Here is a 26,381-nt window from a genome sequence, read left to right as displayed (position 1 = left end):
CGCACAGTGCATTCCAGTGTTGGTTAGGAAGACATGCCGCGTGCTTCTCGATCTCCTTGTTTAGGCGCGCTATCCGGCGGCGTAAGGACCGGTTGTGCGGCTGCCCGTGCAGCCGTTTCTGAAGGCTGCTATTTGCTTCCCACATGTGTAGTAGGCGAGAGTCGAACTTGTCTAGGTTCGCTTCCTCTGGTACGATTCGAGTAGCCATCGTGGCGTGTTCCCGTAAGCATTCGACCCATTTTTCCAGATCTTCAATGCCGGAGTTTTCTACTTTTGAAATATCGGCCCTCCGTATATTACGGAAAACATCCCAGTCGATAATTTTTTAAATGCAGAGCATTTCTTTAACTCACGATGTCACCCGTTCTAGGCGTCCGTAGTAGTTCGCATCGCTCGCAGGTGCGCCCTTTCGGCGCGATCGTGGCGTGATAAAGGCGGGTGTCGGGGAGGCTGGAACGCACTCATCGCCGCGCTCTCTCGTCAGCCCCGCTCCTCCTCGCCTACTCTCCGCTCGCATCGCGCGCTCTCTCCGCGGTCGGTTCGCGCCCAACAGGTGGGGGAGCGCGCGTCGCGGGATCAACAACATCTGTGGCGTGATCGTGACGTCAGCATCACGCGCGCGTGGCGCGATCGTGGCGTGATAAAGGCGGGTGTCGGCGAGGCTGGAACGCACTCATCGCCGCGCTCTCTCGTCAGCAGTTGCCACAAGTGCAACAATATTAACGTTAACGTCGTGCGCCCCCGGAAATGTTCTGCATTTGATCGTGCCCCTCGCGAGGGGGATGTTTCTTCCATCAGGAAAACGGCTACCGCTGGCGGGAATCGAACCCGCGTCCTCAGGCATTTGATAATCGCCGTTTTTTTGTTTCCGGCCGCTGTACTTTGGTGGCCCCGCAACGAGTGCTGTTTCCACTATACAGTGGTCACTACCTAAGTCTTCAAGGGTATTTGTCCACCACGCATCGGAGGCATTTTTTACGATGGTAAGGTCAGGGGTGGTGTCGCGTTGGACACTGTTACCTCTTAGGATGACCATGGGATGCGTGGAGGGCTTGTTGGAGGAGCTGTGTAAGATTACGGGAATGTCGGGGCGCACTGTATACATTCAGTACGTGTAGCTTCCGCTTTTGCCTTGCTGATGTGGGAAGGATTTCCATGAAAACATATTCTGGTCCTGTGCTGGAAACATGCAATTGATTAGCGGGTATACTCCTATGCAACAAGGTGGTTACTCCTCTAGCTTGTGGAGCATTCATGTTGGATACGGACGAGTGGTACGCTTCGTATCCCGATAACTTGGCCGGTAATGCTGTCTCTTGCAACGCTATGACATCGGGTGCCGATTGGGCGTTTTGAACAAAGTGGTTAATGTGTTGTTGCAATGCTCCCCGCTTAGATCTGTACCCCCGGCAGTTCCATTGCCATATGTAGTATCGATGCTTATCTCTGTTCAGGTGCATATTATCCAATGTTTTGACCTGAAACAACTTCTTGGATGGTGGCACTAGTATGTGGCCCTTCGGTGCTGGTAAAGATGGACGGATGTACGAGCCCAGTTGGGTTGTTCTGCGCTTGCGCCAAGCTGTATTCTAGGGCGGTAACCTTTCCGCTGATCTTTTCTCTGAAGTTAGCGAGGGCTCCCGCCGGGGTGGTAATGCTGTGATTCAGCTTGTTGAAACGCTGGTCGAGTTTCTTTTCTAATTTAGCTTCAAGAGAATATAAGGCCTGTTGTCCTGTCGGCTGCTGGTCAACGGTTTCCTGGGCACGTCTTTTCGGGGGCGAAGGGTTGGATTCCGAGGATTGTGAATGCTGTGTTGGGGGCGGCCTCACGGTAGTCGTCGTGGGGGTGCAGCTACTTTTAAGTTGTGCGAGTTCAGCTCGAAGCTGTCTGTTCTCCGCCATTACCTGCTCTAATGTGGCTCGTATGTTATTTAGTTCAGCAGAGGTGGTGTCGGGGGGTGTTTGTAAGGGAAGTGCGAACGTATGGGCTCTTGAATTTTTTATGTGGGAGGCCTTAGCTACCCAGCTCACCTGTGAGGTTGCCGCTGGGGTCCTGGTGCTGCTCTGGTCTCTTAGTTGAGCCACCCGGCCCTTGTCGGATCCTCGTTTCTTTGAGAGGGAGCGAGACTGTCGTTGGGCTTGAGCACGGTTGTCGTCTCGCCTTGGTACTGTGTTTTAAGGTGTCTCAGCGCGGGACAATCTTGGGAAGGAGGCGGAGCGATCTCGTTGCACCCTGGACTCCCCCGCGTCGCGGCTGTGCTGTCGTTCTCTTCGCCAGTGGCGTTGTTTTACAATTAACGCAGGGCGGTAACGTTTCTTGCACTGTTTGTCCCCGGTGATGTGGTCCTTTCCACATAGGGCGCACTTGACAGTGCACACATGCTCGTCCATGGGGTCCGAAAGTCCGCAGGAACTGCAAAAGGCTCGATCCGGCCAGGGGCAAACGTCCATTCGATGCCCAAGCCTTCCGCATGACGAGCAGACTTCGTGCCTCCTCTTGTGAATATAGCACCGATATTCCGCAGCCCGGTAGTACGGTAGTACACAAAATAAGGAACTCTGTCACCGGAAAATGCAATGGCAGAGTTGGTGCGGTCCATGCGCCGTGCACGCAGGTCGGTATACGTTTCTAGAGTAAACGACGCTCTTGACGATGCCCTCCGCCGAGTCATATTCGGGGATGTTATGGATTACTCCCTTGACCAAGTCGCGAATTCTTTGGTGACCCTGCTGAAGAGGGCGTTGGCGGGGACGTAATCTTATCTTGAGTAGTGACCACTGCCCGATGTCGAGACAGGGTGGGGTAAAGGCGTGTATCTGTGGGGCGCTTGCCAAATGACCTTTGGTGGGTTTGGCTACTAGCATATGACGTCTGTCTGGTTGTAGTGCGGAATGCATATTTTTGGGTATAGGGTGAGCAGGGCACGAACGAGTCGGATGAGGATCTGTTTCGTTGATTGATTGATTGTCGGGTTTAACGCACCGACGCAACGCAGGCGATGAGACGCGCCGTAGTGGAGGGCTCCGGATTAATTTTGACTACCTGGGTATCTTTAACGTGCGCCGAAATGTCGTACATACGGGCGTTTTTGCTTTTCGCCTCCATCAGAAAAGCGACCGCCGCGGTGAGGTTCTGTTTCTTCATGACCCGGTGTCAGATAGAATTTCGGCGGAGCATATGAGAAACTTGATTAAATGCTTGTATGGAAATGAGCGATGGTTAGGTTGTTGCCAGTGTTGCCCTCAATAGCCGAGCCAAGAATACAGAGTGAAAATCAAGAGTGACTTGCATAGTTTCGCGAATAGAGGCTCACCGAGGCTCACTGAGGCCCACCGAGGAGGCGTGTTCGTTGGCAACATCTATAACATGTGCCCTGCCAGATGACAATGTCTTTAGCGTGCAGGGCATGATGGACGCGAAGAAAGGCGTGGAGTTTTTTTTTTTCTCTTGGGGGGGGGGGAGGGGGGGGGACGTTTAGCCTTTGTGACAGCGCCCGTCACCACTTGCTCAGCCCCCTGGACAGCGCCCTCCGGAGCTCGTTCCGCTCTCTCGCCATCGCCAGGAGCCTCCTGTTTGGTCCCGTCGGCACCTTCACATCTCAAGGCGACTCGTATTCCACGTGCGGCAGAGGCCTACCCTCCTCCCGCACTTCTGTTTCCCTTCCTCAGCGCGCGATCGTGCTCGTGCCGCGTGCTCCGAATGGCCTAGGAAAGGAGAGGGTTGTTGTTTGGAAGAGCTCCGAATAAAAAAGAAAAAAAAACGGCCCTGGGCTTTGCTTCGGCGTCTGCTTCGCGAGAGAGAGAGAAATGACCTTTATTGCGTTGTCCGGCGGGGGGTGCGGGTCAGGCCACTGCAAGGCTTCGCCGTCACCCCTGTCTATCTACCTATTCTAGGTATCGGGCTGACCTCGAGGCAATGGGCCTGGCCTGCGGCTCGGGCTACTAGGGGTGTCCCCGCCCCGCCCCCTGTCACCGTTCCCGAGGGAAGCAGCCGGGGGGGAGCGCGGGTCCTGCTTTCGCCGTTGCCGCGCCAGAGCAGCCTCGAGCCGCTGGACGGCCCTGAGCTGGAGTCCGTGCTCCGTAGAGCCGATCATGTCGCGAACGTCCGGTGGGAGGCCGCGGCCTCCGTCACGCGCACAGTGTTCTTCGCAGCCCCACATGAGATGGTCAAGGTCCGCGGGCACTCGCGCACACACACTGCACTCACTTCGTTCGTAGAGGTTCGGGCACACGTGGCGCGCGAGCGCCGGCGTGAGAACCGTTTCTGTCTGCAGTTGCCGCAGGAGCACTGCCTCCCCTCTCGTAAGCCCCGGATGGGGGGGCGGGAAGGCTCGTCTCCCGTGCCTGTACCACCGGAGCGTGGCGCCGTAGGCGGTCAGGGGCTCCGCGTCGTCATCGTCGTCTTGCTGTTCTTCTCCGGGCTCGGAGGGGGGTCGGGCGAGGGAGGGGGGCGCGGCTCGGCACGTGGCGAGGTCTCGAGCCGCGGCGTCCGCCTCTTCGTTGCGGTTGCGGTGGCCGTTGCGCAGCTCCCGGCCCGCGTGGGCGGGGAACCAGCGGATGCTCGTGCTGTTCGCGCGGGCTCCCTCTCCGATGCTGGAGAGGAGCCGCGCGGTGCTCTTGCACACCGTGCTCCGGGCGAAGTTCCGACTTGGAGTCGCTGAGGATGGTCGTCGTGCCCGGCCGGACCAGGGCGAGGGCGATCGCCGCCTCTTCGGCCTGGCGGGCGGTCGTGGCCCGCACGCTCCCGGCGCTCAGCAGTTCTCCCGTGGTGGCCTTCACGACCACCGCCACAAAGGTGTCGGCCCGCTCGCGGTGCTTGGCCGCGTCCACGAACACTGCGCCTTCGCGCTTGTTGTACTCCTTGAGTGCGCACGCTCGCGCCGACCTGCGCTCGACGTTCCGCTCCGGGTCGACGTTCCTCGGGAGCGGCGGCACGATGACGCGGCGGGCGATGTCGTCCCGCAGCGGAACGACCTCGTCCTCCGCCGCGGGTCCGAGGGGCGGGCTCAGGCCCACCCTCTGTAGTATCTTCCGGCCCGATCTGGTGGTGCTCAGGCGTTCGAGTTGTGACACGCGCTGCGCCTCGCTGATTTCCGCCAGGGTGTTGTGCACGCCTAAGGACAGGAGGGCCGCGTTGCTGGTGCCGTTGAGGAGGCCCAGGGCCGCCCGGTACGACTTGCGGATGGCCGCGTCGACCCGGGCCCGCTCTTGGGTCCTCCACTGGTGAAAGGCGCCCACGTACGCCACGTCGCTCACCACGAAAGCTTGCAGCAGACGGAGGAGGCTGGCTTCCCGCATCCCCCGCACGCGCGTGGAGACTCTCTTGACGAGGCGCGTGGCGATGCCCATCTTCGTTGTCATTCGCTCGATCGTGGTGCTGTTGGTGCGGCTGGCGTCCACGTGCATGCCGAGGACCCGGATGCTCGGAACCTTCGGGATGGCCGTGCCGTCCCCCGCTCGCACGATGATGTTGCGCTCCGCCTAGGCGGCGGCGCGCTTGCGGTACCGGCCCGGTGGGGGCAGGATCAGCAATTGGGACTTCTGCGGGGAGCACCGGAGACCCGTGCCGGTCAGGCTGGCCTCGATGCTGTTCACCGCCTCTTGCAGCGTCGACTCGATGTGGCCGTCACTGCCGCCCGGAACCCACAGGGTAATGTCATCCGCGTAGATCGCGTACTTGACGTCGGGGAGCGCGTCCAGGCGCCGGGCGACCCCGATCATCACCAGATTGAACAGGAGCGGCGAGATGACGGAGCCTTGCGGGGTGCCAGTGCTGCCGAGTTCTCGCTCGTCGAGCTGCGTTCGGCCGATCTCCAGCCGGGCGGTGCGCCGGGACAGGAAGGCTCGGATGTAGTCGTAGGACCTCCGCCCCAGGCCGAGGCGAGAGACCTGGGCCAGGATCGCAGAGTGTTTCACCTTGTCGAAGGCGCTCTGCAGGTCCAGACCCAGGATGGCGCGGTTGTCCGCGGTGGGCACGGGTGGGAGTGCCAGCACCTCGTGTTGGAGGAGCAACATGGCGTCCTGCGTACCGAGCTTCGCGCGGAAGCCCAGCATCGAATCGGGATACAGCCCGTTGTCTTCCAGGTAACGTTGCCACCGGGCGTCGAGAACGTGCTCCAGCACCTTGCCCACACACGAGGTTAGGGATATGGAGCGCAGGCTCTCGACGCCCGGCGGCTTGTTGGACTTGGGAAGCAGGATCGTTTTGGCAGTCTTCCACTGCTTGGGGAGGGTGCCCGTTTGCCAGCATTTGTTAAAGAATTTCGTCAGGGCTGTTATGGCTGCGTCGCTCAGGTTACACAGCGCCTTGTTGCTCACTCGGTCCGGACCCGCTGCCGATCGGCAGTTTAGGGCCTGGGTCGCCTGGCGAACCTCCCACTCCTCGATGGCCTTGTCGAGGGTGGCGTTGGGCGGCCCGGCGTACTCGGCGTGCGTCTCGCTCGGGGTGTCGGGAAGGTAGCGCTCGTTCAGGCGTTTGTGCACCTCCTCTTCCCCCAGCCTCTTGGTGGCGGTGTATGTGATCTGGGCGAGCCGGTGGCGCTGGAACTCCTTACTCTTGCTTTCGTCCATCAGGTGGCGAAGGAGTTTCCACGTGCCTCCCCGGTGGAGCTGCCCGTCGGCCTCGCTGCATAGCTCGAACCACTGCTGGGCGCCCATCTGGCGGCTGTATTTTTCGATCTCGCGGCCAAGCGCCGCGATCCGCTGGCGGAGGGTGCGGTTGTGGCGCTGGCCCTTCCAGCGCTGCTGTAGTGATCTTCTCGCCTCCAGCATGTGCGCCAGGCGGGGGTCCATGCGTGTGGTGTCCTCCGACGTCTCGATCTCCGTCGTCGCGCTCTCGGTAGCCGCTACAAGGCCTTCGGTCCACTTCTCGATGTCGTCGATCTCGCCCAGATCCGCGGCGCGAAACTGGTGCCAGTCCGTGAGGCGGTGCTTGATGTGCCCGGCTCCTCCACCGCCGCCGCCGCCGTCGCCGGAGCGGAGCGGCACTGTGACCTCGATGATATTGTGGTCGCTCCCCAGGTTGTGGCCCGTGTTCCTCCAACGCGCGGTCCTGCGGCCGGGCAGGAACACGAACGAGAGGTCCGGGTTGGTGTCCCGGACCGTCGACGTGCCGATGCGCGTCGGTTGGGACGGGTCCGTGAGGAGGACGTATCCGGCCTCGGCGGCGTCTTCCAGCAGGCTTCTGCCCTTGGCCGTCGTGACGGTGTAGCCGAGTTCCCGGTGCTGTGCGTTGAAGTCGCCGCACACGACGACGGTGGCGTCGGCGTGCTGGGAGACTGCGTTGCGTGCCTTGTGTAGTAGTGCGCGAAACTTCTGTTGGCGATGCTGCGGATTGCTATAAACGTTCACCACCAGGATGGTGTCGCGCGTCGTCTTCTTCTTCCTGTTGTGGGTGGGGGTGATCGACAGCTCGGTCGCGCAGTGCTCGATGGAGCTGCCCCGGGGACCGAGAAAGTGCTCGTGCTTGATGAAGGCGAGCCCCCTGAGGACGAACGTGCACACGCCCTGCGCCGCTCCCTTCCCGCAGGTGCGGGCGCTGAGCGGGCTGGCGTGCGCGCGGTAGCCCGGCAGGGACATCGCGTTGCCGTCTTCTGCGTGCGTCTCTTGGACCATGATCACGTCGGGGAGGTCCGGCGCGGCCAGGGTCCGCAGGTGTTGCTGCAGCACTGCCTTTCGGCACCGGAAGCCGTTGGCGTTCCAGTGCCAAATCTTCAGGCTTGGGGCTGTGCGGTTGTGGCTTGGCATGATGGTGGGTGCTGGGCGTCTCCGTTGTAAAAGTTCTTTAACGACGTCGAGGATGAACGCCTTCATGTTTTCGGGGCTGATTTGTTGTGCCAGTTGATTAATTGCTTGATTGATTGCTCGATTCGTTTGGCTGGTGATACGTCTCTCCATGCCCTCAAGGTTCTTGCTCCAATGGTTCATCACGTTGGAGAGCTGGCGGCAGCGGTTGTTCAAACCCGCGTACCCGGGGGTCTTCGTTTCGCTGGCCGTCTGCATCGACGCCGGCGAGACGATCGACTCGGCGTCGTCGTCATCGTCTTCCTCCGTGTCCAGCGTCTCTTCTTGCACGTTGTGGTTGCGGTGCTCCTTCTCTCGCCGCTTGGCGGGGGTCGGGGAGTCCTGGTCTTCCGCTGGCGGTTGTGGCTGCGGTGGCTGACGCGGCTTAGGGCTGGTTACCCTCGTCGCCTGCCGCTGCTGCGGCGCCCGGGCTTGCCCTTGCGGGGGGCGCGCTGGCTGGCTCGGCGCTGGGCCGATGGCGGAGGTGGTGGTCGCGGCTGCCGCCGCCTTCTTGCCTCCCGTTTGCGAGATCCGGAGCTCTTCGAGTTGCCTGGTGAGCCTGTCTATCGTGGTAGTGAGCTTCTCGATCGTGCCTTTCGGTTCTTGAACCATTGTGCGTAGTTGCTGCAGTTCGTCCGGGGCCGCGGAGCCGGCGCGTGCTGCGGCGGGGCGTCTCGTGCTGTTGTGCCGCGAGCTGGAGCGGCTCGCGCGCCGCGCTTTAGACTTTGACCTTTGGCGCGCCACCGCAGTTGTGCCGCCCGTGGCGACGGCGGCCCACGTGGGGTCGCGTGATTTGCCTCTGCGCCTATCGCGGCTCGCCGCGCGGCCGGCAGACGGGCTCCGGTTTGTGCTTTTCTCCCGGCCGCGGTTATCGGCCTTGCGCGGGGCGAGTTCCGGGAAATCATCCCTTCTGGATATTCTGACCTTCAGCGCCGGCGGCGACGGCGGCGGCGGCGGCTCCACGTGGGCCTCCTCGGCTTCGAGCTTGCGTTGCCACTGCCGCTTCTTCACTTGAAACGGCGTCTTGAATTTATTTTTGCAGTTCTTGGTGCCCGTGGCGTGCGGGCCGCCGCACAGCTTGCAGTTGGGCTTGCAGTGCTGTTGGTGGTCTTGGCCCGGGTTCTGCTTGCCGCAGGCGAAACAGACTCGGGCGGTGGGCGTGGGGCAGACATCCTTGCGGTGGCCCACCTGGCCGCACGTCTTGCACACCTCCCTGTGCTGACGGTAGAGGTAGCACCTCACGATCATGCTGCCGTACTTGATGTAAGACGGGACCTTGCCGCCGTCGAAAGAACGACGACCGCCTCCGACTGGCCGAGGCGGTGGGCGTCCAGCGCCGTAGGGTTGTGCTTGTGCACGACGCGGCTGTGGATTTCCGCGGCCGTCTCGTTGATCCCGATGTTTCTGATGATTCCCCGGGCCGTGTTCTCCGGCGCCGCCCGGTATGCGTAGGCTTCGAAGACTTGGTCTTCCATGGCGATGGCTCGGATCGTTTCGTATCGCCTGGCCCGCTCTTCGCTCGGCGTGCTGAGCACCACAATGTTTTGCGCGACGTTGGGGCTCGCGGTGTCCTCCGTCGCTTCGCTTGCGCTGATTCCGGCCGCTCTGACGATGGCGTTCGTCAGTTCGGTCGGCCTCGCCTTCCCGACCATTAGGCCTCCACGTGGTCGGACGACGACTCTGTGCTCGTCTCGGGGGGCGAAGTTGGGCATCTTGGCCGTCTTCGCCATGGTCGCGTTAACTTTGCGGGCAAACTGCGCCCGCGTGGGTTCACGAGGGGTGCGAGATTTCGAAGCGGAGTCGGGGCTCGGCTTACCGGTGGGCGAAAGGGGCTGCTGCGGGAGGGACCCTTCCGTGCCTGCTTGCGACTTGCGTCCGCGCCGGGGTGCGACGTTAATCCACCCGGCGCGACCTTCTTCGCCCGGAGCGGCGGCGGCGGTGGCGCGCAAATCCGCGCCGTCGTCGTCGGCTGTGCCGGGAACCGTGATCGTTGTTCTCCCCGAACTGCGGTCCAGACTGGGTTGCCGTCGGTGGAGGCCGTCGGCGGGGGTTATATCCATGGTCGTGATGTCATCGTTGTCGTCGACGGCGTTGCGTCGTCCTCCGTCCCCGTCGGGAGCGACGCCGGGGGCGTCACAGGCGGCGGCGGCCGTCGACGTGGCCGTCGCCATGGCTCGGAATCGTCGTAGCCCTCGTTAGGCTTAGCTCGGGGGCCTCGCCTCACTAGGGAAAAGCGGCCGTAAAACGCGCAGGAATGGGCGAAATTGCCCAAAACTGGTACCACTGGGCAGCGGGTGCGAAACCTAACACGTACGTACTGTTTGGGACGGTTGAGGCGGGATGGTCCTCCGAAATTCGGCATAAACGACGGAGCCGATTTGAAGTGCGTCCGCTCACCTCGGCGATCGCAGCGCCTCTCCTCTGCTTCGCGAAGGGAGTGCAGCGGTGTCGTGACGCGATTGGTCCAACTGTCGCGTTCTCAGAAGTACGAAAATAATACGACGCGCCATTTTTTCTGTCCCGGCAGTATTGTGCATGCTCTTGGTGCTCCTAGCGCGGTCACTCATCAGCTCCCGTACCTTCGTTGGACTCGGGGACCACTGCAGCCAGAAGGTGAGTTGCTTGCTTTGATCGTGCGTTCCGTGACTTCTGCTGAAGCGGGCTGTCGGTTACGGTTGTAGGATTTAATGTGGGGAAACGCCATTACAAAAAAAAAAGTCACATTTAGGGGGATTTCGCAGCTTCACATGGGTAGGGTACACACCGAGACACCGTATAGACCTGGGCTATGAACCCTCTCCAAATTAAGTTTGGTCTTTAACGTGCGACGAAATCTCGACACAAGGATGTTTTCGCTGTTCGTTTCCACCCGAAAGGCGGCCACCGCGGCTGAGATGGAAGCCGCGTCCTTGGGCTCAACAGCACAGCTCCTTAGCCACTACGCCACCGCAACTGGCGAAACGCCGTTACACCGCCGCTTTCTGCGGGAACGGCGTTTGAGCTCCATAGGTTCGAGTCAACACGTGGGGCGTTTACGAAAAAATGACGTCGTCTTATCCACGGGCGAAAAGAATGGAGGATGGCGCAAATGAATCGATGCACGTCATTGCGAGATGTGCATCAAAATGCATGGGTAGGGCGCATAAATTTAGTGAGCGACGTCGGCTGCTGAATTTGATAGGTATATTCACATTCCTCCTCACCTCCAGCGATCTTACCGGCCGTGGTGGCTCAGTGGCTAAGGCTTTGTGCTGCTGAGCCTAAGGACGCGGGTTCAATTCCCGACCGCGGCGGCCACTTTTCAGACGGAGGCGAAGCGCGAAAACGCCCGTGTGTTCGAGATTTCGGTGCACGTTAAAGGAACCATGAAGACAAAATACAAGTTGGGTTTATTAGAAAAACTGCTTAGTCCCAATAACAATGATACCAATAACATCGCAATCTTCGAACAAATAACGGAGATATGCAAGAAGAAAACGTGTGAAGCAGTCGCGACCCCCTAGCCAATTTCCCGCGACTTTTCTATGACGTCACGGAACCTTGTTTGTGCGATTGGCGGCCGCCTAACTGACCTGTCGCGACGACACATGACTGGACGTCTGTAATGGGGCCTCTAGTTCCATTTGACCGCATCACTTGAATGCTAACGTGCAGTTAACGCTCTGAAAATTGTTTTATTGTTGGCCCGTATGACGTCATTCTTGCTCATTACACGTCACTGTGGCGCGAAATTTGGAAGTTTTTAAATGCTTCTTGTTTTTTTTTTCGTTAAAAACACCTTTTGTGGCTGTAATGGAGCCGAGTGAGATACTGAATCCTAGTTCTTTCAAATTAAACCAAGTTGTATTTTCTCTTCATGGCTTTAAAGGGGCCCTGAAAGGCATTTTGAGCACACTAAATGAACTAGCGCAACCGTTAGATTGGGTCGTCAACGTCCTATGTGCCAAGTATTACTCCTTTACGCGCAGCGGAAAGCTCACACTTTTGTTGCAAAGTTTGTCGTTTTTTTCTCACCCTTTCCTTCGTGTTTTTGGACGCCGCCATCTTCACATGTCTACATGTCTACATCATCGATTCCCAGATGTTCGTCATGAGCTAGACATCCTGCTATTGGGCGGCTTTTTCACGCACTTCCGGCAAAGAGATGAGTCGTCTGCTCAGCGTCGGCTCGCCGGCTGATCTGCCAGCGGAGTGCCGGAGTGCTTGGGCATTTTACGACAAACGAAACAAGTGTAAAACAAACGCTTAACCGTTTGTATTGAATGCAACACGGCCATAACACGACATGGATATTCTCTTACCTGAGTACGTTCCATAAAGAAAGCGTTGAAGCCCCGTGGCACTTCTTTCGTGCAATCGCAGAGAACGCCCTGAGCCGAATGCCCGGGTTTGACGCATACATTTTATTCAACTTCAAAACAATCCAGAGATGCGTTTCTAACGAACACAACGTCACAACATGCGTTGAAAGTCTGAACCACGATTGACAGAGGATGGGTTGCCTCCTGCCCGTCGTAAATTCGGTACTCACCTCGCGCGCGGTTTGCTGGGACGAACAGCAAGTCACTTAACTCTGGCGCACAAGCCGATGGCTTTTAGCCACGCACACTGCACATACCCCATGCGAGGTTGAGTCGTACATCGCTCGAGAAAGATAATCCAGGCCATGGGAAGCACTATCCAGCCGCAGAAGCACAACGTCGCAGTTCATCGCGAAACAAAGGCGTCCACAACACACACACCATCGCCTCCTGTAATGCCAAACGCATCTCGCACTTCCAAATGGGAGTGAGTGGTACGCCTGCAGTGCCCACATGTCGCCAAGTGGAGCCCCAAGCTGAACCGGGATCACGCAACCGTAACTGACTTCTAGAGCGGTTTGTGCCTTGTTGCCAAGGCAACCGATGTTTGAGATTGTCAAAGAAATGGCGCTCGCTCCAGCGCTAGAAAGCTCAGAGCCGCGACCATGGAGAGGCCCCCAGCTATCCCCGCGCATTGGCAAAAGTGTGGAGGAAGTCACGTGTTTTCGGCGGCCATTTGAAGTCGCGTTAGCAACGGCGTCCTAGCAACAGCCCGCCCTCCGTTCGCCAGTCATGGAGGAAAGGCAGCGCCTGCCCTGTCGTCCGATTGCGAAGATTGCTGCTTCGCTTTGCTGCGCTGTGGTCTTGCGGAACTCGAAAAGGATGCTGCGAGTTGCGACAGCTGCGCCGATGTGAATATGTCATTTAATTTCTACTTGCAAGTGCACCTTGTACCGCGTCAAGCTTTTGCTCCGGTCGCGATCACGACGCGCCTATTGAAGTGCAGATATCGTGAACGCGCCGTCCCGTCGTACGCGCGGACACCCGTCAGGTAGATTTTCGGGAAGTGATACACGGTGTGCAGTACGTAGGCGACTTGCAACCGAACGATTCGCAACTCAATTTTTTGGTTATCGCCGCTGCAATATATAGTTTGCTAGGCCGGCAATGCGCGGCAGTGCCTTTGCAACTGTTACAAGGTAGATTCCCAGTTGATATAATTCCATCGTCCTATTACCTTAGTAGGTGTCCGTCTGTTGACTGGAAGAGTGCTGGATCTGGAATCTGGATCTTTTTGTGGTCTCGCTCTGGATTTCGCTTTTCTACGCTTCATACTGCGAGGTTAGTGTATGAACGTTTTCAACTGATATCACCTTGAATTTATTGACACTGAGACAAGTTGAAACTTGGCGAAAAAAAGTTTATTGACGCCACCCACCCTCTCATTTTTTTTTACTCAATAAAACGTTTTGCCTCCTCCTCCTCCTCCTCCTCCTCCTTCGCAAAAAATTCTATCGAAGGCACGCGAACAACGGTAAAAACATTCCACAATTTTTTAGCGTGAAATCTGCATGAAGTACTGCTTACCTATATATATATAGAACGGCCGTTTAATTGACTAGTCATCTCTGGGATTGCCAGTGAAACTGCAACGCAAACTTGGGCACTTTCCACTCCAGTAGCCGCACGGCGTTCGCCCACTGTTTGCGGCGTTCTCCATCGCTTGGGAACCTATAAACGGCGGCGATTGCAAACAAAGCATGAATGCACACCAATGTACAGCAATACTTGTCAGCGGAATGATGCACTAACCGGTGGAAAGTGACGCCCAATTCCTTGGGTACCGACATAGCCTCCTATATACTTTCTGTGCCTGCGGCGTGCGCCGCCAGCGACCGTCGGCCTTCCGCTCGCCGACTGCCACCGGCCGTCGAGTGGCGGCGCTAGTCACGTAGGGCTGCCGCCGCTGCCCCGCGGCCGCCGCCGATCTCTGTTCCCGCACTAGCAGCTCCGAGCGGGCTGGCGTGCTGCTCCCGCACCGAGTTCTTTTCTTGGAAAATCGCATGTTGCTTCTCCTCCACGTGCAATGTTGAGTACCTGGACCCTTTAGTGCACGGTTCTTTCGTTTCGGACGCCAGAGGGATGTGGAAGAAGTCCTGTCGTCACCAGGAAGTCGATCTCTGTTCGGCACTCTGCGGAGATCACTGCGTTCCAATGACCAGTTAGATGTTCGTTAGGCAGCTGTCAGCGAACAGCAGCTGTCGCACATGTGATGTGCGACAGCTGCTTTTTGCTGACTACGGAGCGATGAGCCACTGCAGCAATTAACACGGAACCGGCCGCGGCGGTCGCTTTTCTGATGGAGGCGAAAAGCAAAAACGCCCGTGTGTACGAGATTTCGGCGCACGTTAAAGATCCCCAGGTGGTCAAAATTAATCCGGAGCCCTCCACTACGGCGCGCCTCATCGCCTGCGTTGCGTCGGCGCGTTACACCCTACAATCAGATCAGAATTAACACGAAACCAAGACAGAGGCGGACTGCGGTACCCTTCTGATAAGCTCGTCTATGTCGTGGACATCCTGCGCCCGTTCATAGAAAATGCCCCGAAAGAGGAGCCGAAGCTGAAGGAGCCATTGAGAACACTTCATGAAACGGCTATACTTGCCATTGTTGATTCTGGCCTCCTCAGCTGCCCCCACAGTGAACAGCTGCAACAGGTAAGGAGCTGGCACAGCTGATCTGCCTGAAATTTTTCAGGCCACTACTTGTGAACCATACCTGTGCAGCCACCGACAAAAATGACGTGTATAAGTCATTTTAAAAAAAAAAGCCCTTTTGCAGAAAGTATGTAAAGCTTTAAAAAGCAGCCTTTATTTGTTGTCTCTTGTTCTTGAGAATAAAATATTTGAGTGCTTTTTGGTTTCCACTGAATGAGTTAATTGCCTGGTCTTTTGCACTGCTTTGCACGATGTCGCGGGTTCGATTCCCGGCCACTCTTCTGATGGAGGCGAAAGCAAGAAACGCCGTGTGTACGAGATTTCGGCGCACGTGAAAGATTCCCAGGTGGTCAAAATTAATCCGGAGCCCTCCACTACACCTCGCCTCATCGTGTCTCATCGCCTGCGTTGTGTCGGCACGTTAAACCCTACAATCAATTAATCAGTTGCCTGGTCTTGCTTTCTGCCCACTGGGTTGCACCCCATTTCAACTTAACATGCTTTCCTGCCTGTTTCATTTGTTTCACTTAGCATGCCGCAAGCTGGAGAAAAAAAAAGACTTGTGCGTCACGGCATCCATCACGGGCTTCTCCAACAAAAAAATGCGATGCTGTTTGTAACAGCACGTTTATATGCACTTAAGCATTTTATTTGTCTTCTTTTATAGTTTTTTTTGGGTCGTGGTAATCGTAAGCCAACTCCGCACAGTGTCCACCGCAGTCTGTGAAGGCGTCGTCCTGCTACGCATGATGCTGGTTCGATTCTCGGCCGTATAAGTGTGTATTAAAGATTACTCTTACGTTTGGCACCACTTGAACCATTTGAATAAGGGCTGTACCTCTTCCTGTATTTCCACCAGTAGAGATTTTGTTAGAAAGCACGCAACCTGCAAGCAAGCGAGCTCTATAACGATGCGTTAACGGTTAATTGATTGATTGTAGGTTTTAACGCGCCGACGCAACGCAGGCGATGAGGCGCGCCGTAGTGGAGGGCTCCGGATTGATTTTGACTACCGGGGGATCGTTAACGGTGACCGAAATCTCGAATACACGGGCGTTTTTGCTTTTCGCCTCCATCAGAAAAGCGGCCGCCGCGGCCGGGAATCGAGCCCGCGACCTCGTGCTCAGCAGCGCAACACCTTAGCCACTGAGCCAGGTGCGTTAACGGGCGCACGCCGGCGCGGCCGTCGGCGCGCCGACGGCCGCGGCACTCTACGTAAGTGGCGCCCCTACCAAAGTGAGCGGCGGCTCTCCGCAACTCGAGCGACGGAGCCCTCCTATTGTTCTCCCGGCGACGTCGCAGGCACAGAAAGTATAAAGGAGGCTATGGCACCGATCGCGACTTGCAGCCTGGCACCGAGCCACGGCCGCTGGATGAGAGCGCACGCAAGGTCAGTGCGCCTCTCATCTAGCGGCCGTGACCGAGCATTGCGGCATTGTTAGAGCGAGCCGCTTCGCAAACCTGCTGCGGCCACACTGAAGACGTGTAACAGTGTAACCGCGCGTTTAGGTTCACGGTCACGCGCTGCAAAACGGCCTTCTACCTGCCTATCAGCTGATTTCCGCCGGCTCGGCGCTGGCAGATGCAGACGACAAGAGAGGCGATACAGGGCGGAGGAGGCGGAGAAGGTGCACCGAGAGAGAGAGGCAAAAAGAGTCCGCCAATGGCATGGAGGGCCAATGGTCCGCCATTCGACTTACAGAAATGGCGTTTCCGGCTGCGCTGGGTGTGACGTCAGGGCCTCTCCTAGCTTTTTTTTCCTCCATGGCCGCGACGGAGCATGTTTTGCCAACGTTGCCGCTCTCCACCACGCGTCGCCCCAAGCTGAACTGGTCACATGATTGAAGCGTTTTGTGCACGGGTTCTGTATCGGTTTAATATGACTTTTTCACATGCCGCCGGCAGGAATTACCACCGCCGCCCGGCACCAGCGGGGCCACATCTGATACGGCGCTTTTTGGATAAACAGTGCGCGGTGCATCAAGGGAACGAGCGCACGACCCTCCCCGTGCGGCTGCGAGTTCGCCGCCGATAAAAAGTCATGTGCCGCCAGCAACGTACACCGCGAAAGGACAAGGCCAGGCCGCCGCATACATGCTGTCAGATTTTTCGTTCGCTTTTCCAGCCTTGAGCGGCGTGCGGGTTTCATGGTGTCAACAAAGCTTGCCCGTAGCAGACGACAGTCTGAACAGCGCAATAGCGGAATTACGTCACCGCTGCGGAGTGCAGCATCATGGGAGGCAAGGCTCGCGCGCCGTCAACAGCGGAGAGTAAGTCGAAATGAGGAGGAAACGCGGAGCGACGATAATGCGCGGTTTTTGATTTACGATTTTTCAGCTAATACTCATCGCTTTAACAAAATTCTTGCGGGAGGAGATTGCAAATACACTGCTTTATTTGGGTACATGTACATCCATGCATCGGCGGAAGGTATTTCAGGACCCCTTTAAAAATCCCCAGGTGGGGAAAATTAATCCGGAGCCCTCCACTACGGCGCGCCTCATCGCCTGTGTAGCGTCGGCGCGTTAAACCCGACAATCAATTGTCACGTAGGATAGAACACAGAGGTAAAGAAAGGACTTTTATTTAGGGCGAACTTGTGCCCGAACAGGACGAGAGAAACGAGAAAGGAGCTCTGCGTCTCGGTCGACCTCCGAGAACACACTGCCCGTGTTCGTGGCGGGATCTGTGGCTTGATCTCCTCCTCGCAGTGCACGTGCGCTCGCGCCTCGGTTGGCGAGCACAGACATGCTCGCGCTCCCGGCGCCGAGTTTGCGCTGCCGGTTGCAGCCGCTTCTTGCGCGTGCAACGCGGCCCACTTCGCGAGAGTTCCGTAAGCATGCGGCGCAATCAATCAAATCCTGCGATGTTGTGCCCACTGCTGCATTCGTGTCGGACGCGTGCCATAGTGGTAGGACCAAACATTTCGGGATAATTGTGCACAGTTTGGCAAGCTTCGTGGAGCACTTGAATGCAGTCGCCAGTTTCATGGCTCGACCTATAGTACCCTGTGGGAGTTCGTGTCACTTGGCGTCGGTGAACACGTGTCCAAGCCTGACGGATTTGCGGGAGCGTCTGCTTGCGTCTACTTGTTGCGCGATATTTAGATGCGAAGCATCTCATGGTCGGGGCTATGTCCCTCCCTTGTTGTTGTTGCGCCGTCCACACCCCCACTGCGCATGCTGGGCTTGCTGAACGCCCGGTGGTGTCTTACGCTTTAATGGCTCCCGGAGTGACAGTGTTGCCGGTGTCTTCCTGGGCCGGCACGAGACGAGCACGCTTCCCCTTTAAAAGCTCCTGGAGAGACAGTGTTGGCGGTGTCTTCCTGGGCCGGCACGAGACGAGCATGCTTCACGCGCCTTCGACGTTTCATCGTCGTCGGCGGCGGCGGCGTGCGTCGGCGAGTCTCGGCGGGCCGTGATTACAAGCAGCCCACAACCATCCGGGGAACGCGCATCGACCTCATCTTCAGTACCTTTAGGGTTCATCCACTACAACAGCCCTTGACTACCTTTCACAGACCATAAGGCGGTCATAATCAAAGCGGAACGCCAACCACAGCTCGACGTCACCTACGTTGAACATGATCATGATAATGCCTAAATAAAGACAAACTCATACCACGTACAATGTCTCTCTCTCTCTCTCTCTCTCTCTCTCTCATTCTCTCTCTCTTTAGTGCCTCTGCACTCTAACGCCCCCCACCCCACTCCAATAAAATTACACCATCTTCCCGTAGGATGCTTATGGTCGAGCCTGTTCCCTCCCTTGTTGCGCCGTCCACACCACCACTGCGCATGCGCGTCTCTCCTCCATTCTCCTCCTCACAGCCGTAAAACCAGGTGTGCACACGCGCTGCGCGCTACTCCACAGCGCATGCGCGTCTCTCCTCCATTCTCCTCCTCACCCTACCCCCGCGTCTCTTTACTCTAACACCACATACCAACTCTACTTACACTATAGATACTTACTTCAACTCTACTTACACACCAACCAACCCCCACTGCTACTTCGCATCCTCCTCAGGGTTCGCCCCAGGGGAAGATGGTGAAATTTTTTTAATGATAGATTGAGCGAAATAACTGGCGTCTGCTGCAAAAAAAAAAAAAAGGAAAAAAATAGAGCGGCTCCTTTGGAAGCGTTTCATCGTACGAGGAGTTCATTATCACGAGGCGTATCCTGTCGCGAGCTTTGCGAAGCCGGCGTGCAGCATCGGCGCTCCCGATGGAATAACGACCCCTTTCGCGGCGTTCCAGCACGCAAGCTGAAACTCATCTCAGCTAGTATAACAGCAGATGGAAGGCGGCGAAGAACAAGCAGCGAGATTCACCGTCCGTGCCAACTCTCCCAAATATATACACGGCGGTATGAACGAGCAGCGGTGCGATGCACGCGTATGAGACAGATGGAAGCCATCCGAAAGCGCAAAGCAGGTCTGTGGTCTCCAGCGGCAACATTGCGAAGCACATCGACGAAGCAAGGCGAATCAATTGCATCTCAGGCGTTCAACTGGACATTTGTGGTTTCGCATTCGTAACCCGTAAGGAATGCCCATTGGTGCCTTCCGATATTTTTTTTTCTCTTGGGGGTTCTGCGAGTGAGTGTCCACTTCCTTCGGGCGCACCGCGGCGAGATTTGAATGGGTTATCATGAAGACGAATCGGTTTAATTTTGAAGTTGTCATATGACCACGCTTGGGCACCCGTTGCAACTGAAAATAGGTCGCCTTGCTAGCGTATTTGAACCCATGAACAAAATCAGCTTCGCTTCTATTTGGTTTCTAACGGCACGCTGATGGAAAAGACAAAATGATAGAGGGGGGTGGGCAGTATATAGTGGGAGCTGCTAAAACATTTTTCGGGCACTTAAGTCTGCGTGCGTGCTTTGAAGAGGAAAACCCGGCGATACTTATGGTCTTACCGCTGCATTCTGTAGGCGCCTCTGTCTTCGCTTTCGTTCGTTTTTTCGTCTTTTGCGCGAATTACTTTGACATGCAGACCGGTGACACACCCCGCAGCTTACCCAGAATCGCAGTCTTGCTAGGTGCTGCAATTCTTCTAACCTGCCGTCATGGTCACTCGTCGTGAGGCACGCACAAGTATTGTATAACAAGCGTTCCACCAGTGGCAAGCCAACGTGCGTATATATCGTGGCGGTTACGCTATACTCGTGTTTAAATCCCATGCGAGCTCAGAGTAGCAGATTTTAAACCGAAAACTTTCTCGGTGGAACCGGTGGCGTCCTGTAAAAAAAGCAATGCATTTCCCCGTAGATTGCTTGGTTGCCCGGAAAGCTCTGATAAGATCGCCGGACACACGGCGCGTGCGTGCAACCGGGCTTCCACCTTGGCAAAGCGGTGACTGGAAAATCGCGAAAAGGGAATTCAGGTTCCAGATAAGACGGTACAGGCATCGATACCGAAGGAGTGCAATAGTGTACCTTTATCTCATCACTCACGTATTGCTATACACTTAGATCGTTCCCAGACGCGTTTACTTAGTGTGCGAGGAATCGTCTCATGTGTTCACTCTTCGTTAGCGATTTGCGTCTTTGAAGGTTTGGCGATCGATTGGACGCACTTTCGGCGCAGTTTCGACGTGAGAAAGCTATCGGCCTTATCTCAGGTTTTTTCGGGTAGGGATGGTTACGTTTTATTGACGTTTTAGAGTAGAGTTGTGAGCCGAGCCTCCTTCGTCCAGAAGACCACGAGCCTGCGCTGCACCCAAGGCAGTAGTCACGAGGGTTTGCCGCTGCTCGGGCCATGTTTTCTTTTTTTTTTTTTTTGGTCAGCGTGGTCTTCCATTGCGCAGGGCCGGGTGTTGTTACAGGCTTTTAGTGGGAGGTGAGGGGGAAGCCACAGTGCTGGCATAAGGGTTTCTAGAGGGAGGGGTATGTGTGGGGAGTGTAGTGTGGTTATAAAAGGAGCCTGTCTGGAGGGTGCGCTAGACGTACGCCCACTAAGTGGGCCGGAGGGCATCGCCTTCTGGAGTACATGTAGTGGGCGAGGATATCTTTATTTCTACTCTTTGCAGCGGCGGCCAATAATAATAATCAATCAATCAATCAATCAATCAATCAATCAATCAATCAATCAATCAATCAATCTCTTTATTATAGTGCCCAGGTACAGCCGTAGCCTTTGTTCTGGCGCACTAAAGAAAAAGACAGACGACGACACAAATACATCCACGCGTGAGAAGAACAACAAAATACAAGCGAAGAAAAAAACTAGAATGAAGAATAAAGGTCATTTAACAAAATCAATGATTTCGGCACACTAAAGTTTGAACAATCACGAAACGATAAAACACAGTGTCATAAAAATTTGACAATACAAACGGGCAGATATAGATATATATGAGTAGGAACAGTAACAAAGGCGAGCAACATAAACGAAAACAGGGCAATGAAAATAGAATTAAAACTGGTCGGAACCAAATCGGGGAGAGACAGAAGTCAGAAGGTCGCACACGTAAGACCCAAGGGGTGTATGAAACAGGTCAATATTATGGGAGTAGAGATTGTGTGTTTCTTGAAGGCGGTACAATGTGCAGTGTCTATTGCATGTCTTACGGGTACTAAGTATAGGAGACTTACGGGTAAGTTTCGACGGTACTTTAAGATTTACATTTGCAAGCAACTCCGAACAAGAAATAATCCCGTGTACAAGTTTAAATAAAAAAATTAGGTCAGCATTGGTTCGTCTTGACTTCAAACTTTGGAGAGGATTAGAAGTAAAAAATTCCCGCGCATTTCCCCGAGGGGGAGAATGTGAAAGTGCGAATGCACGGTTGTCGGCCCGCTTGCGGCGCTTGCGCTCGGCCCCCGCAGCCCACCGCCTCGCCGCCTTCTCTTCCATCTCTTCCATCGGGTTTGTAGTATCACGTGTACACCACGCAGTTATCAAGCCGCTATAACGCCGCTGAGTCGCCAACGCACGCCGCTGACGACGTAGTTTGAATGCGTTAAAGATATAAGGCGCGTTACTCACACTGATATCAGCGTGGCGTCCGTGGCTTAGTCGGTAGCGCGTCGCGCTGCGGCCGCAAAGTCCTCGGATCGAAACCTGGCGCCGGATGCTGTTTCTTTTTTTTTTTTAATTTCCCCGCATTTCCCCGAGGGGGAGAATGTGAAAGTGCGAATGCACGGTTGTCGGCCCGCTTGCGGCGCTTGCGCTCGGCCCCCGCAGCCCACCGCCTCGCCGCCTTCTCTTCCATCTCTTCCATCGGGTTTGTAGTATCACGTGTACACCACGCAGTTATCAAGCCGCTATAACGCCGCTGAGTCGCCAACGCACGCCGCTGACGACGTAGTTTGAATGCGTTAAAGATATAAGGCGCGTTACTGACACCGATATCAGCGTCGCGTCCGTGGCTTATTCAGTAGAGCGTCGGGCTGCGGCCCGCAAAGTCCTCGGATCGAAACCTGGCGCCGGATGCTGTTTCTTTTTTAAATATAGAGGAGCACTGCAGACGCCGCCGCCGCCGCCGCCGGCGGCGTCCGCAGTGCTCCTCTATATTAAGTGCACCACCGCCGGCGGCGGCGGCGGCGGCGTCCGCAGTGCTCCTCTATATTAAGTGCATTCGCACTTAATATAGAGGACTTAATATAGATGGTTTGGGGTCGCTTATAAAGTGCATTCGCACTTCAAAAAGTCTGAACCATTGCCACTGTGGCGGGAGAAACGATGTTTGTGGATAGATATGAACTTATTTTGCACTTTGTCAAGTATATTACTGTTCGACTGGCACGTGCCCTTCCAAACAACAGAGGCATATTCTAAAATAGGGCGGACAACAGACAAATAAAGCTTTAGTAGTGAGACGGGGTTGCAGAATTCTCTTGATATTCGACAGACAAACCCCAAGCGGCGAAGGGCGCGCTTAGAAATAGAATCCACATGAGCAGAAAAGTTTAGCGCACTGTCAAATACCACTCCAAGGTCAGATATTTAATAATAATAATAATAATAATAATAATAATAATAATAATAATAATAATAATAATAATAATAATAACCAATCAATCAACCTTTATTAAAGTGCCCAGGAACAGCCGAAGCTTTCGTGCTGGCGCACTGAGGGAAAAAAAAGGCCGCATTGAAATACACCAGCGGCTATCACATAAACAGCTAGTAAAAAGGTGGGTGAGTGGGTGAGTGAATAATAATAATAATAACATCGCACTCAGGGCGGGTACGGTCAGGCGTACAGGGCCGCAAAAGGCCGAACTGCCCATGCCATGCCATGAGGCTTGCGTACCCTACCTGGGACCCAACGCACTAGTACTGGACAACTACAACAACAACAACAAAAAACGACGGTTTTTTGTGCAATAAGTTCAACGAGGATTTTCGTTACAAATCTGGCATCGCAGTACGTTATAGGGGTTCAGGTTGCGAGTAGTGGTGGTGGCGTAAGGGGGGAAGGGGGGGGGGGCGGGGGGGGGGCGGGGGGGGGGGCGGGGCGGAGGCGTGTATACGTGCCGTTGCTCTCGGTCCCTATAGCCGAAAAATTGCACTGCAGATCAGCAGAGAGCACGTTTTATTTTATTTTTACTGTTTAGTCTTGTAACTGTAGTACAAAATCCGCAGCAGTGCCGGGATATATTTATATTGCAGGCAGGTAGCATCATTAGCGATCATCCGCTCGCTGCGTCTGATATTTTTGTGCCGGTAAAAATTTATGTCCATGCGTCTATGCTGCAGCCGGTGCTGCGGGTTTTCCGTATCGGATGCTATCAGCACGAATCTCGCAGGCGGATGCACCTGCTCTTACTCGGAAGTGGTCGCTGAAATGTAGGTTAGAAATTTGAGGAGCTTTACTAACAAATTTGTTCCAGTAATCATTTTTACGTATTCTCATGCTGTCTCTGGCGATTCCTCCTAGGGAATTACAAACTGCGAGTGATCTTTCAGTTACAAACACCTTTTAATTGGTAATATATTTAGTGCTTCTGAATCACTTCTGAGTTGAAGGAAAATGGCGCTATGCTTCGACCTTTTTGGTTTTGGTCTCACGATGGGCGCTGATGTTGGAGCGGATTTTTTGCTCAAAAAGTTGCTGCTTTTGCAGCCGACTCGTGTTGAGTAGCAGCCATGAAATCTAGATGTTGCAATTCTTTCCACAATATTTGGCGTTCAATATTAAAAATGCGACAAGTTGAGCGTGTTTTAAACGTCCTAAGCTGCCTCTCAGGGTTAATATTCACGACCTTATTGCAGCGCACTGTTGACAGTACTATGCTGCCCATGAATTTTTAATATCAAATAATCGAGAATGTTTACGACACTCATAGTTTTCTTGCTAACGCGATTTCGCTAATCATTTTATAATCGGCAGAATTGATAGCACAGTGTGTAGCTTTGCACTATTAATAGTAATGTAGCTAAATTAACCCATACTTTTCCACTAAACTACTATTTTCGTATTAATGGCAAACCTTGTGTACGCGTTTGAAGATACGCGTATTAATGGCAATTTTTGTTGGAGAGACAGAGAGAGAAAGTAATTATTTTTATTTGGCTGGTGTATGGTCCTCGCCCCATAGATAGGCAGCCTTATTCCGGGATGCCTTGACTTCGGCTGGCTGTTCTTGCTCGAGTCAACAGTTTGATGTGTACCCGGGTCCGGGCTGGCCAGGGAAGCCCTGCACTGCTCGAATGGGGGGTTGGAAAGTGGGGGCAAGTCTGGAGTACGTTGTCACTGCCATACTATATGGTAGAGGGTGCCAGGATGGGGCCAGTGAGCACACGTCTAAAGGAAGGTTGTTGTGTGGGGTAGATTAGGTGGAGGCAGGTGGGATGTTGGTAGGCATTCATATGTGGAGCCGCCGCCAAGTTGTAGCTTCGTCTCTGGTGAGGCGCCATTGTGGCGGTGGGACGCTGCGGCGAGTTTGCCTGTAATGGGCGAGAATCTTTGTGTAGCCACTCAGTGGGTGGGGTTGATCTTGAGGGGGTACACATTTGGTCGGCAATGGTTCGGTGTATGAGATCGCGTGCCGCGTCGTGCGCCGCTTCATTGCCGGGGATGGCGCGAATTCCTCATCCGTGGTCTAATTTCCAGACTTTCGAATTGAACCAGTTAACAGGCTGTTCAATTGGCTTAATGTAACATAAATAGTACAAGAACATGTAATGACTGGACTAGATTCGTATAGCAAGTATTCCAATGCTAGCCTAAAAGGACAGAACGGCGGGAAAAACAAAATAAGTGGCCCCATAAGTAAGTTCAAATCGCCGAAGTTTTCCTTAAGCGACTTTTCCTCGGTAAAAGGAAATTGTAACGCGTGCATCTGTGAGAAATGTGATAAGTTAGCTCTGTAAATCGTGGCGACATTCACCACACCAAGCTCACTCCGTTACCGTTGCCTGCGCCACTGATAGTGCGCGAATGTTCGCGATATTTTTTCTCACTTATCGTCCGATTGACACGAACGCAGGGTCGGCATTTGCGTGCACACGTCGCAGCCTAAAGATGGAGGTGAAAGACAAGTTCCCGGACTTGGTCGAAGAGACTCGGACTGCTCAGCAGAATGACCCGGAGCCGGGTGTGTCAGCGCAAGACGGACACAGCCAGGTACTCGAGTCCGTAGCGGAAGTGGGAAGGAACAAGCCGACGGAGTCGGTTTGTTCCTTCCCACTTCCGTCCGTCCAGGACTAGTCCAGTCATTACATGTGCCTGATCGGTGGCTGCAGACGCAAGAAGGGGAGAGCTACTCGAGCTCCTGGGTGCTGAAGCAGATCACCAGGAGGTGGTCGGGGGCGTGGCGGCGGTAGCTCAGGAAACAGCCGAGCGCCAGGACGGCACCCAGACATCGTCTGCAGCTTCGGCAGCACGTCCGCGAGAAGGGCAAGACATGTCCCCCGTCGTCGCGCAAGGGTCGCTGCATAGGCGGCCGCTGAAGCACCGCTGGAGCCTGTGGTTCTGCCGTGAGGAAGCGCACTGCAGCGGGGAAGAGAACATGATGGAGGTGACCTCGTTCCAGACCCTGGAGGACTTCTGGGCCCTGCAGCAGTACATCGAGCCACCCAGCAACCTGCGCCAGGGCTGCGACTACGCCCTCTTCCGGTACGGCATCGAGCCGTCGTGGAAGGACAGCCGCAACAGGGACGGCGGCCACTGGCTCGTCGCCGTGGACCGCAGCCAGAGGAACGTGGACAACGACTGGCTCGAGGTCCTGCTGTGCCTGATCGCCGAGGAGTTCGGCGAGCACAGTGGGGACGTGTGTGGAGCCGTGGTCCAGGTGCGCTCCAAGGGGGACAGGATCGCCGTCTGGACGACCGACAGCAGCCGCGAGGTCGCCAACCTCGTGATCGGCCGCACGCTCAAGGAGAAGCTCAAGCTGCACCCTCGCAACGTGATCTCGTACCGTTCCCACGCCGACATCATGCAAACGGAGCGCGAGGCGGAGATCAAAGCCAAGTACAAGGCTTGAGGGCGTCTCCAGAGAAGTGGGGTTGGCACGTAGCTTCAGAGCAGAGGACTACAACAAGGTCTTCACTGATCGTGTAAATAGCTCTCTGATGAGTAACTCCTTGAGAAAGGTTTCGACTTTTCTTGTACTGAATAAACTTCATTT

The 26,381-nt window shown here is 55.4% G+C and overlaps 1 protein-coding gene and 1 pseudogene across 1 annotated transcript in view; one reads left to right on the top strand and one right to left on the bottom strand.

Moving 5' to 3' along the window:
• LOC144136868 (ankyrin repeat and SOCS box protein 8-like) overlaps positions 1-20,033 on the bottom strand; it is a 63,193-nt gene extending 43,160 nt beyond the window's left edge. Inside the window, exon 1 of the mRNA XM_077669431.1 lies at positions 19,824-20,033. Within this exon, the coding sequence (XP_077525557.1) occupies positions 19,824-19,985 (162 nt within the window). The 5' untranslated portion in view covers positions 19,986-20,033. The remainder of the gene's footprint in view (positions 1-19,823) is intronic.
• Positions 20,034-25,276: 5,243 nt separating this feature from the next.
• LOC144153674 (eukaryotic translation initiation factor 4E-1A pseudogene) lies at positions 25,277-26,353 on the top strand (annotated as a pseudogene).
• The last annotated feature ends 28 nt before the right edge of the window (positions 26,354-26,381 follow it).

This window comes from Haemaphysalis longicornis, unplaced genomic scaffold (genome assembly GCF_048455015.1).
Source record: "Haemaphysalis longicornis isolate Haplotype H1 unplaced genomic scaffold, Haemaphysalis longicornis Haplotype H1 scaffold_1, whole genome shotgun sequence".
Lineage (NCBI taxonomy): Eukaryota > Metazoa > Arthropoda > Arachnida > Ixodida > Ixodidae > Haemaphysalis > Haemaphysalis longicornis.
This window is presented reverse-complemented; position numbering and strand designations above follow the sequence as displayed.